General features: G+C 40.3%; 1 protein-coding gene across 7 annotated transcripts in view; it reads right to left on the bottom strand.

Moving 5' to 3' along the window:
• Positions 1–13,017, bottom strand: part of USP31 (ubiquitin specific peptidase 31) — an 87,566-nt gene that overhangs the window by 53,407 nt on the left and 21,142 nt on the right. For 2 of the 7 annotated variants that reach the window (XM_055298006.2, XM_063612062.1), the window contains exon 2: positions 3,500–3,566. The exons of the other annotated variants lie outside the window; for them this stretch is intronic. Coding sequence is in view for 1 of the 2 variants with exons in the window: in XM_063612062.1 (XP_063468132.1) it covers positions 3,500–3,566 (67 nt within the window). In the remaining variant the exon portion in view is untranslated. The remainder of the gene's footprint in view (positions 1–3,499; positions 3,567–13,017) is intronic. 7 annotated transcript variants of the gene reach the window in all.

Here is a 13,017-nt window from a genome sequence, read left to right as displayed (position 1 = left end):
CTGGCTGGGGCAACAGGCCCTTGAAAGAGACCCTAAGGCTTCTAGGCTTTCATATGTACTTCCCCTAGGGCTGGAATGCCCTCCACCACACCCTTCAAACCACTCTCCCTCCTCAGAAAGACAAGCAGGGGACCCTGGTGGGAGAGGAGAGAGAAATGAGGCACAGGGAAAGGGAGCTTCCATCCAGGATGGAAAGACAACCTGATGAGGACAGGAGCAAATGCCACACACATTCCTTGGACTCTGTTCACATTTGGCCACGGAGAAAAGCATGTTATTCCTGGTACAGGTTGAGTATCCCTTATCTAAAATGCTCAGAACCATAGGTATTTCAGAGTTCATATTTTTTTTGGATTTCTGATTATTTGTATTATACTTACCAGCTGAGTATCCCAAATTTGAAAATTCAAAATCCAAAATGCTCTAATGAGCATTTCTTTTGAGCATCATGTGAGTGCTCAGGAAGTTTCAAATTTTGGAGCATTTCAGATCTCAGATTGTCAGATTTAGGATGCTCAACCTGTACAGAGCTCCTGATCCTTCCAGGCACAAGGGCCAAGCATAGGATAACTCAAGTATAGGTGTCCATCATATCCAAGTTCTCAGGATCCAAACTCAGGAACCAAACAGATTTGGATAGCAAAGAATACCTGCACTGCTATAAGATTAGTGTCAGATTTTAAGCAAATTCATATGTACCATAAAGACCTGGTGGCAAGGACGCGTTGCTGAATAACGACTAGTAAAGTATGCATTCCTCACCTAAAAGAAAAGACTATAATAAAGGGGTTGAGTAATGGTTACTGCATTTCAAGAAATTATAACTGACTCATGAAACCACAAAACTAAGGGTTGAAGTATGGTCAAGAGCCAGGATAAAAGGGAGAAATAGTGAAAGGAATATCCTATAAGTGGATTCAGCCAGATGAACAAGGAGCAAAAGTTGTCCCAACAGATTATACAAGTAGCAAGAGAAGACCTCCAAGTAAGTATTTACACAATGGTAAAAACTTTCTGCTAGAAATGCAGTAGAAAAAGACTGGATTATGAATACCAGGGTTCAAGTTCTCATTCTACTACTTCTGACTTTTTTCCTTTTTTTTTTTTTTGTTGTTGTTGTTGTTGAGATGGAGTCTCTCTCTGTCTGCCCAGGCTGGAGTGCAGTAGTGCAATTCAGCTCACTGCAACCTCCGCCTCCCGGATTCAAGCAATTCTCCTGCCTCAGCCTCCAAGTAGCTGGGACTACAGGTGCACGCCACCATGTCCTGCTAATTTTTGTATTTTTAGTAGAGATGGGGTTTCACCATGTTGGCCGGGCTGGTCTTGAACTCCTGACTTTAAGTAATCCTCCCATTTCAGCCTCTCAAAGTGCTGGGATTACAGGTGTCAGTCAATGTGCCCGAACTTTCTACCATTTTTTACTTAACGTGTTTCTCTGAGCCTCAGTCATCTTTTCTGCAAAACGGGAATGGTGATAGTAGTGCTTTTCTAAAAGGATTACTGTAAGGCTTTAATGAGATCATAAAAGCATTTTGTAAAGTCTAAAACTCTGTACAGATACTATTACGTTAGTTTTGAAAAATAGAATAAAAAAAGAAAAGAATCACCCTATGATATTACATAATCCTTAAAAATGCCAAAGAGAAAGAACACAAGAAAATATCTAAAGCATTAGTTCTCAATCCTGGCTGCACATTAGAATTACCTGGGGAAAGTTAAAAATAAAAACCATGTCCTGGCAGCAGCCCACTGCTAATTTTTTTTTCAAGTGTGACTTATTTTTAATGACTATTTCTAATGTGAAGCCAAGTCTGAGAACGAACACAGCCACATTGGAAAAGCTCTGGAGTTTCACTTCCAAAAGCACCAAAACTTATGGAAGGCTCCTTTGTCAAAGTGCATTATATGACTTTTTACATTACGTTTTATTCATATCTCCAGGACATACCATCTCACATGCATCACTGGACAGTGAACAGGAATAATGTCTTACTCAATATTACTTCCCCAATACCTAGCAAATACAATGCTTGGTGCAAAGGGTAACAATAACAGTTAACACTTATTGAGTGCTTATACTGTATCAGGCATTACGCTTATTGCTTATAGATGTTATTTTCTATAAAATTCACCCTTAATGGCTGGGTATAGTGGCTCATGACTGTAATCCCAGCTACTCTAGAGGCTGAGGCAGGAGGATCGCTTGAACCCAGGAGGCGGAGGTTGCAGTCAACTGAGATCACACCACTGCACTCCAGCCTGGGTGACACTGCAAGGCTCTGTCTCAAGAAAATAATAAAATAAAATAAATAAATTCACCCTTACAAAATTCCCTATGCTGTATTCTTATTTATAGATGAAAAAACTTAGCCTCAGAGAAACAAAGTAACTTTTCAAAGTTATCACTCTTCTTTTTTTCTTTTCTTTTTTTTTTTTTTTGAGACAGTCTCGCTTTGTCCCCCAGGCTGGAGTGCAGTGGCACAATCTCAGCTCATTACAACCTCCGCCTTCCGAGTTCAAGCAATTCTCCTGCCTCAGCCTCCCAAGTAGCTGGGATTACAGGCGCATATCACCATGCCCAGCTAATTTTTGTATTTGTTGTAGAGACAGGTTTCACCATGTTGGCCAGGCTGGTCTCAAACTCCTGACCTCAAGTGAGCCGCCTGCCTCAGCCTCCCACTGTGCTGGGATTATAGGCATGAGCCACCGTGCCCAGCCAGTTACCACTATTTTTCAACCTCAGCTGATTAAAAAAGGCTTAAAATATTTTTGCCCATAATCTTTCTTCAACAAAGTACCCTGAAATGATTTGTCCCCATATAGGACTCAGCATCATACAGGGCTCAGGTTCTTCATTCTAAATGTCAATTCTCAATTAGACATAAAGCACGACTGAACTGCAGCTGCACCAACCCTGAGGCTTCAGGGAATTTATCTGCTTTTAAATAAATCCTTGTTAAGCAGTTTTTGTTTTGTTGCAATTTGTATTTCTTCCTATGACTGAAATACGGCCCAGAAACAAAAATGCCATTTATCTAATTGGCATGTTATTTGAGAAATAAGGAGGAATGCAGATGATGTAGAAAGATCAAGTTGCAGCATGTGAAGAACTATGTCCTGCCCTAGTGTCCCAGGATGCTAGAGAAAGCAAACACACCAGAGACAAAGATCTGGCTTTAGGGAACTCCATCCGTCTCTCATCAGTAATGTAAAGGGGGTGTTCTTCACTTAAATGCTCAAGCTGCTCTTCTGGTGGAGATTAATTCCACCAACAGTCCATCCTTCCCCGCACAACTTAAGTGGCCAAGACTTGCTGACTCCAAGTTTAGAGTCAGCTCAGGTCACCAAAATGTATTTAACTACCCAATCAACTAACTCAAGTAAGTCAAAAGTACCTTCTTTTTGGACTCTTTCTCATTTTTCCAACACAATCTACAATTCAAAACTATAGTAAAACAAACCCTTTTTTTAAGGAGGAAGGGGGGAAATTTTGACTTACAATCAACACAAAAAAGCAAACGTCCAGTCCCAATGCAACTTGGTCATCATACAGGAAGAATGATAATCTGAAAGAGTTAAAAGTTAAAACTGAAAAGCCATCTAAATATCTAATAAATTATTATATATTCCTATCATGACACATTACAAATGGTTGAGGGTTTAAAAAGCATCAAGTTGTACACTTTAAATATACACAATTTTTATATGTCAATGATATCTCAGGCTGTTTACAAACAAGAGACAGACCTATGGAGCTTTAAACCAAAGTTTTCCATTTATAGTAACTCTAAACCCTAAGCCCAAACCAACCTCTGGATCTTAACCACTGGGGAAAGAGACAGCAGCCAGCATCAAAGAAAAATTAGAGAGAGAAAAAGAATGTATCCCTACAGCTACATCCAGCGGCCTTTTCAGGCCATCCTGGCTTGCCAGGTGGTGGGAGATGAATGCTTAACCCGAGGAAGAGAAAAAAAGAATGGCAGTGGCAGCTTTCTGAGCAAGTAAAAGAAGGTAGAGGAGGACCACACAGACTTACGAACTCAGCAAAATGGCCCTGCCCACAGGACAAGAGCCAATCAATGTTCTTCACTGAGTGGCGCTCCTCTCCAAAGTGGAAGTAAAGTGACCTATACATCCCAGGAGGCAGAATAAGGTGGGAAAGGCAAGGACTTGAGGAAAAATGAGATAAGGCCTTGAACTACCCCTAAGCCAAAGATGCATATATTTCTTCTATAAACCCACACAGATTATATATACACACACAAGAGGCAAAATCCTCTTGATTTTGAATATATTGACATTTTATTATAACAGACCTAAAATGTTTTTGACTGAACAGCCGATTTTATAAGGGGACCCAAAATATTCTGGAAATAACCTTGCGTTGACTCATTATTCTGCTATTGCATTTTTATAACTGCAACATCACTTAGTAGTAACTAAGGGAGATTATTCATAAGCAGATCCAGCAAGTTTCACTATAAATTATGTATTCACATCGCCATAAACCCAGAGTACTCCCAGTAAATTTTAACTGCCTGAGACGCTTGCAAGTCACAGACCTGCTGTGGCACTCTACACAGCCAACTCTACGGATACTTGACAGGCAAGCCAGGCTGACTCTTAGGCCTCCAATCAATCACAGCCTCCGCCCATTCTTTCAATCCTGGACACAAGAATCAGATCTCCTAAAAACCAATACAGACACCTCCAGCTCATCCTGGCTCCAGTCTTCTCCTAGCAAAGTACAATTTAGAACCTTCCCAGCCTAGGCCTGGCCTGGCCCAGCCCAATCTTTACCAATTCTAGTCGGTTCAGGCCTTGGTCATCTGCCTCTCTTATGTGGATGCTAAATGGATGAGTGTGTGAATATACAGACAGCAAACAAAGAGAAGAGTGTGAAATCAAAATAGGGCAATTTCCCTAGTATCAAAATGTTACTATCATATAGTAACTTCAAAGAATAGATCAACCTGTTCTCCCTCACTACTAACCAAAGAAATGCAAATTCAAACAATGAAATGCTATTTTCTACTTAGCAACTTAAAAGATTTCTTTTTTAATTACAACAGTGGGGTACTACACATTCTTAACAATGCTAGTGGTAAAATCCTTCTGTAAATAAGGTAATAATATGATTTAAGAGCCTTTGAAATAGGTAACTACTGAAAGGAATTTCCTCGTTTTATATAGCCTCAAGAAATGATCAAAAGTGAAAGACTTATGTACAAAATACATTCATTACAACCAGAAGCCATCTACATGTCAAAAATAGGTTATAGTACCTTCATATAATGATCTGAAAAGTTTTTATGATGAAAATTACTCATAAGACAATATGAAATAAAGATCACATGATGAAAATCTGGATATATGGTTTGATATCAATTATGTTATACACACACAGGGGAGGGGAAGGCAAGTAAGTCAATTTTATTATTTCAACGTGCATATATTTTCCATGTTTTCTACAAAAATTTAGACACTACTCTCACAGAAATAGATGTTATCTAATATCAAATTTTAGCAAAAGAACCCAGACACAAAAGAATATATACTTATTGCAAACCAAAACCACAATGAGATACCACTTCATGTCTACTCAAATGGCTATAATGAAAAAGACAGACATTAACAAGTGTTGATGAGGATATGGAAAAACTGGAACCCTCACACAGTGCTCGTGGGAATAAAATGGTGTAGCAACATTGGAAAAGTGCCTGACAGCTCCTCAAACAATTAAACACAGTTACCATATGACCCAGCAATTCCATCTCTAAAATATACCCGAGAGGAACAAAAACATATCTCCACATAAAAATCTGTATGTGAATGTTCACAGCAGCATTATTTATAACAGCTAAAGTAGAAACAACTCAAACGTCCATCAGCAGATGAATAAACAAAATGTGAAATATTCATATAATAGAATATTTTGCTGCTATAAAAAGGAATGTAGTACGATATATACTACAACATGATTAACCTTAAAAATATCGTGCTAAGTGAAAGAAGCCAGATGCAAAAGGCCACATATATGATTCCTTTTATCTGAAATGTCCAGACTAGATAGAGACACAATGTAGCTTAGCATTCATGTAGGGCTGGAATATTCCAGGGAAATAGGGAGTGACTGCTAATGAGTATGGGGTTTTTTGGGGAGATAATTAAAAATGTTCTAAAATTGATTGTGATAATGTTTGCACAACTCCAAGAATATAACCGAACTGTACACTAAATGGATGAATTAAATCGTAGGTTAACTGTATCTCAATAAAGCTATTTTTAAAACAATATATACTTATTTCACTCATAATAAAGTCCAACAACAGACAAAACTAATCAATGGTGTTAGAAGACAGTCTATGTTTAATCAATGGTGTTAGAAGATGGTCTAATGGATGGTGTTAGACGACAGTCTAACATTCCAGAAAGGGTACCTTCTGGAGTGCTAGAGATGTCCTATTTCTTGATCTGGGTGACAAATTATCACTTTAGGATAATACATCAAGCTGTACACTAACGACATATATATTCTTCTGTATGTATGCCATACTTCGTTCAAAAAGTTGACATCAGGCTGGGCGCGGCAGCTCACACCTGTAATCCTCGGACTCTGGGAGGCCAAGGTGGACAGATCACCTGAGGTAAGGAGTTCGAGACTAGCCTGGCCAACATGGTGAAACCCTGTCTCTATTAAAAATACAAAAATTAGCCAGGCGTGGTGGTGCACACCTGTAATTCCAGCTACTCATGAGGCTGAAGCAGGAGATCACTTGAACCTGGGAGGTGGAGGTTGCAGTGAGCCGAGATCATGCCACTGCACACCCAACAGAAGAAGGCTGCATCTCAAAAAATAAATAAATAAATAAAAAATAAAAAAGTTGACACTAAAAAGGAAAAACACTAAAGTTTCTTAATTTAGTTAGACGCTCAGACTCTAACTCAGTTTAGTTAGTCTTATTTAGAGCCGATTCTATTTATCTAGTTACTTAACTAAAAAGCAGATTAGAAACTGCAAAACAGTCAGGCATGGTGTCTCATGCCTATAATCCCAGCACTTTGGGCGTCCAAGGCAGAAAGATCGCTTGTGGCCAAGAGTTTGAGACCAGCCCAGGCAACAAAGAGAGACGTGGTTTCTATCAAAAATTTAAAAATTAGCCAGGCATAGTGGCGCACACCTGTGGTCCTGGCTACCGGGGAGCTGAGGTGAAAAGATCACTTGAGCCTGGGAGATAAAGGCTACAGTGAGCCATGATCACACCACTGCACTCCAGCCTGGGAGACAGAGTGAGATTCTGTCTCAAAAAAAAGAAGAAAAGTACAAGAGGAAGTAGGAGGTACAGGATCCCAGAAATAGGATAAAGCAAGAGAAAAGTAGCATGAAGATGGTAGGGAGCCATGAAAGGAAATATCATAGCAGAAATAAGAATTCAAACAATACAGCAATCCAGAACCACTCAACAGGGCCTACGTAGTCCCACTAGCCCCAAAAGAAACCTCCATATTACCTAAAAGGAGATCAAGCAATGATGTTCATTAACAACCCTAAATCACCAAGGAACAACTGAGTGTGTATGTCTAGGATTCTCACCCCGGCAACGAGTACAAAATAATATGATCAAGCCATCTAATCAAAAGAAAAGGTTAAAATTGTAAGGATCTGATGTTCAAATAAGTAGTTACCTCAGAAGTCACTTACGTAAAAGACTCATTCCCCAAAATGCCAGGCACATGGATTATCATTGTGTTATTCAACGATGATACAATGGCACAGAATGTATCATACTGAGAAGTGAGTGTCCTCTCCGGGACATACTCCTCAGTGAGTCATCCAGCACTAGAACACTGGAGATATATATAAATACCACCTCTTCAAAAACAGTCTGAAATTCAAGTGGTCATAACCTAGAGCATCATGGCCAGGCATGGTGGCTCATGCCTGTAATCCCAGCACGAGGCTGAGGCGGGTGGATCACCGGAGGTCAGGAGTTCAAGACCAGCCTAGCCAACATGGTGAAACCCCGTCTCTGCTAAAAATACAAAAATTCGCCAGGTGTGGTGGCGGGTGCCTGTAATCCCAGCTACTTGGGAGGCTGAGGTAGGAGAATTGCTTGAACCTGGGAGGTGGAGGTTGCAATGAGCCAAGATCATGCCACTGCACTCCAGCCTGGGTGACAGAGCGAGACTCTGTCTCACAAAAATAAAAAAATTTAAAAAAACCCTAGAGCATCTACGCATCAAAGGTAAGCTATAAAACAATCAGATTTGCAAAGCTAGACCCAGCGAAAGTGTGGAGGTGGAGCATACTTCTTGTCAGCACTTGACTATGGTGGTATTTTGCAAGATCCTTTCTACACCTCTGTCCTACCAGCATCCCTTTCTTATATCCCAGACCTGCTGTCACAGGCTGGGTTGGTTGGTGTGTTGGTTGGTTGTTCTTGCTAAAATGTTTTCACCACTCAGGTGTAAAGGAGCCAATCATTGTTAAACACCACGATCTGTGAGGCTGGTATTACTATGTGGCAATGAAAAGGAAAATATGGAAACTGAGGCTCAGTGACCTGCCCAAGATCTCAGCTGCACTAGGAGTCTCACTACATTCAAAACTCATAGGCTCACAGATTTTCAAAAGGAAAAGAGTAGCCTCTGACTCTGGATGCCCTCCTCCTCCCCCAGCTCTACCCTCTGAAGCTTGACAGAATCCGGGAAGGGGTGGGGGAAGCTACAACAGCTTAACCAGCTGCCTGACATCACAATAGAGCCTGAAGGGTAACTAACCCCTTCCTCCAGCTGGATATAAAATAAAAAGCAGCCAATACTCCTTTCTTTCCCATCTGAAGGGAAATGAAGCTACTCTTTCTTCCTGTCACTATTAAAATTGTGAAATCATTAACTAGTAGATATTTTCCATAAGCTGTTGCTTTTAAAGGAGTTTGTCCTTTTCCTTAGCTACCCTAGTTTATTATAACTTCCATGACACAAAGACTCTAAAATGAGGAAGATTTACCAAGTTGTCACTGTACTGTTAAAAGGAACTCTTATTTTTAGAAGATTAAAGAACTTTCGGGCCGGGCGCGGTAGCTCACGCTTGTAATCCCAGCACTTTGGGAGGCCGAGGCGGGCGGATCACGAGGTCAGGAGATCGAGACCATCCTGGCTAACACGGTGAAACCCCGTCTCTACTAAAAATACAAAAAAATTAGCCGGGTGTGGTGGCGGGCGCCTGTAGTCCCAGCTACTCGGAGAGGCTGAGGCAGGAGAATGGCGTGAACCCGGGAGGCGGAGCTTGCAGTGAGCCGAGATTGCGCCACTGCACTCCAGCCTGGGCGACAGAGCGAGACTCCGTCTCAAAAAAAAAAAGAACTTTCCAACTTAATGTATTTGTGTAATTACTGGGAGCAACTCTGGTCAGGGAATAAGTTCTTACTATTATTCTTCTCCAGCTACAGAGAGCCATAACCTTCAAATAAAGAAAGCATTGAATTTCCTTCTCTAGAGTTTGGAAACAGCCTTTCTCTGCTCCCATCATTGCTCAAGATAAATAGAGAAGTTAATTCCCTGCTCATTCATTTGCTCATGAATATGCACACAAGGGTCACAACTAGTTACTATGGGGGTTAAAGGGAATCATAGCAGCCATACACAGTGCCTCATGCCTGTAATCTCAGCACTTTGGGAGGCCAAGACGAGAGGATCACTTGAGGCCAGGAATTCAAGACCAGCCTAGGCAATATACCAAGAATCTGTCTCTACAAGAAAAAAAAAGGTTTAATTAGCTGAGAGTGGTGGCAGGCACCTGTCGTCCCAGCTACTGCAGAGGCTGAGGTGGAAGGATTGCTTGAGCCCAAGTTTGAGGCTGCAGTAAGCTATGACTGCACCACTGAACTCTAACCTGGGTACAGAGCAACCCTGTCTCTTTAAAAAAACAAAAAAGGCTGGGCGAAGTGGCTCACGCCTATAATCCCAGCACTTTGGGAGGCTGAGGCAGATGGATCACAAGATCAGGAGATGGAGACCATCCTGGCTAACATGGTGAAACCTCGTCTCTACTTAAAAAAAAAAAAAAAAAAATTAGCCAGGCATGGTGGCGGGCACCTGTAGTCCCAGCTACTTGGGAGGCTGAGGCAGGAGAATGGTGTGAACCCGGGAGGTGGGGCTTGCAGTGAACCAAGATCACACCACTGCACTCCAGCCTGGGCAAAAGAGTGAGACTGTCTCAAAAAAAAAAAATAAAATAAAATAAAAAAATAAAAAAGGGACTCAGAGAAGTAAAGGTCTATACAGAAATACCTGTCTCCAACTATGAAACAGAAATTGTAACACATGCATCTACCTTACAACATTATAAGGAGCAAATAAAATAATCCACTGTGCAGGGCATGTGATAAGCACTCATACGTTAGTGATACGAAAAAAGCAAGAGGAGAAAATTATCCATAGTGTGCTACCATTTATCTAAATAAGAGAGAACATGAATACACACCCATATATGAATACACACATATATTAATATATACCTACACATACTGCCTTATATTTAAACAATGAAAGAATAAATCATAAAGTTTAAGGAGAAAGGCAATAGAGTGGAAGGATCAGAGACAGAGCTAGATTTCTGAATAGATCTTGTTTTGCAGATTTGACTTCAGCCATATATTGTATTTTTTAATATAATTATGATGCAACAAAATCAAATTTTAGGAACCAATCTATCAAAATCAAAAGCAAAAAAAGAAACAAATGGGCCAGTGTGGTGGCTCACTCCTGTAATTCCAGCACCTTGGGAGGCCAAGGCAGGAGGATTGCTTGAGCCCGGGAGTTTGAGACCAGCCTGGGCAACATAGTGAAATAGTGCCTCTACAAAAAATAAAAAACTAGCTGGGCATGGTGGTGAGCACCTGTGGTCCCAGCTACTCCAGGGACTGAGGATCACCGGAGCCTGGGAGGTAGGCTGCAGTGAGCTATGATCGCATCATTGAACTCCAGCCTGGGCGACAGAGCAATATTCTGTCTCAAAGGAAAAAAAAGAAAACCTCATTTTAAAAAAGATTAAAAAAGAAAACTGATTTTTTTTTTTTTTTTTTTTTTTTTTTTTTTTGAGACGGAGTCTCGCTCTGTCGCCCAGGCTGGAGTGTAGTGGCACGATCTCAGCTCACTGCAACCTCTGCCACCTGGGTTCAAGTGATTCTCCTGCCTCAGCCTCCCAAGTAGCTGGGATTACAGGCACCTACCTACCACTGCGCCTGGCTAATTTTTGTAGTTTTTTTTTGTTTGTTTGTTTTTGTTTTTTTTTTAGTAGAGACTTGGTTTCACCATCTTAGCCAAGCTGGTCTTGAACTCCTGACCTCGTGATCCACCCTCCTCGGCCTCCCAAAGTGCTGGGATTACAGGCGTGAGCCAACGCGCCTGGCCGAAACAACTAATACTAACTATATATCCAGTGATGACAAAACCACATAGAGAACTATTCCAAGTAACTTTAAAGCAGTAATTTGTACCATACGGTCCTAGAAGAATATATGCTATGGACAAAAAAACTACCAAATAAGTCTTAAGCCATTTTCAAATACTAACACTGTTGGTGGTAGTACTGGGATTATTATTCTGAGACTTAGGAGCATACTGTGGGATAAGGCAAACGAGAATTTACACTGGTGTTACAAATAGGATTTTCAGCACGGGAGGAACAAGCCACAGATATAAGACCAAGGAGGGTCAATAAAACCCCGAAACCCTGTATTGGAATAATCAATGTGAATTCATGATTTAGCTTTAAAAGAAATCACCCCTTTCTTAGAAACCATGTGCATCCCTCATGCCTCAACTGTGGTCTCTCAGAACCACTGTACCAAAGGAACCTGATTCCAGTATCTGGAAATGACTGATTCCAGATCTGGTGCAAGAAATGATAAGCCTGGAACATCTTAACATCTTTGCACTCTCGTTTGACATCCCAGGCTACTAGTACAGTGTCAAAAGGACTTGAGAGTTGACTTGTCCCACTGGACAAAAATGGGACAATTTTGAGCATCAATAAGGTTAAAAACTATGACTGAATACATCAAATATGCTTAAACCCATGAGTTCATAAGGTTACAAAAATTCACTAAACACAATTGGAAATCAAGTAATTATTTTGAAAACTGGAAAATAAAGGAGGGGGAAAAATCAAGCTTTTATCTAGCCTTTCTTCTGCAAAATTTACTTCAGGGAAACCAAGTAACTGGACAAGAGTCTCTGTAGAAGTGTTCCAGCTAACAAGTAAAATAGGAATGTTAGAATTACAATTTCACCACTTTCAACCCTTAATAAATTAACGAGTCAGGGAACAATTACCAGTGATTCTTGGCACCACAAGAGATAGAACTAAACAGCGCAGGCTTTCTGATGGAAGTTTATAACACTATGCACAGAAAGTTTTGCCAAAAAGAGAAGGAGAAAAAAACCTCAAACTTGAGTCTCTAAACCTCTAGCTCTAACCACCAATTTACAGGAAATACATGGACAGAGGAACATCTTAATTGAAGCTACTGGAATATAATACAAAAAATCAAGACTATGAAGTTTCTGTTGCCAGTCCATGATGAGATTATAGAAATTGAGAGTAAGCATTTAGAAGTATTTACAAATTAAACCATAACTTTATGTCTTCTGAATTTAACAATTTTTTAATGGGGCTGGTCTTACATACGCCTTTTTTATGTCACTTTCTATTAATTGATTTGTATTGTATTTTACAAACAGCCCACAATAGATTGGAAATTTTAAAAATTAGTCCTAAACCACAAATAATTTGAAAAGCTCTGCTCTACTAAACAAACACGCATTCAACAAATAAACTGCCAGAGGAAAAACAAAATAAATGAGAGAGAGAGAATGTGAGTGACAACAGATGTTATCAATCCATTGAAATTTTGGAAACTTATTTGGATCCTTATATAAAGAGTAGGAAATATATATGCACAGTTGTACACATATATGTGTACGTATATATGTATCTGAGAGACAGAAACA

This window comes from Symphalangus syndactylus, chromosome 11, assembly GCF_028878055.3.
Source record: "Symphalangus syndactylus isolate Jambi chromosome 11, NHGRI_mSymSyn1-v2.1_pri, whole genome shotgun sequence".
Classification (NCBI taxonomy): domain Eukaryota; kingdom Metazoa; phylum Chordata; class Mammalia; order Primates; family Hylobatidae; genus Symphalangus; species Symphalangus syndactylus.
The sequence above is the reverse complement of the archived record's forward strand: the minus strand, read 5'-3'. Positions and strand labels throughout refer to the sequence as shown.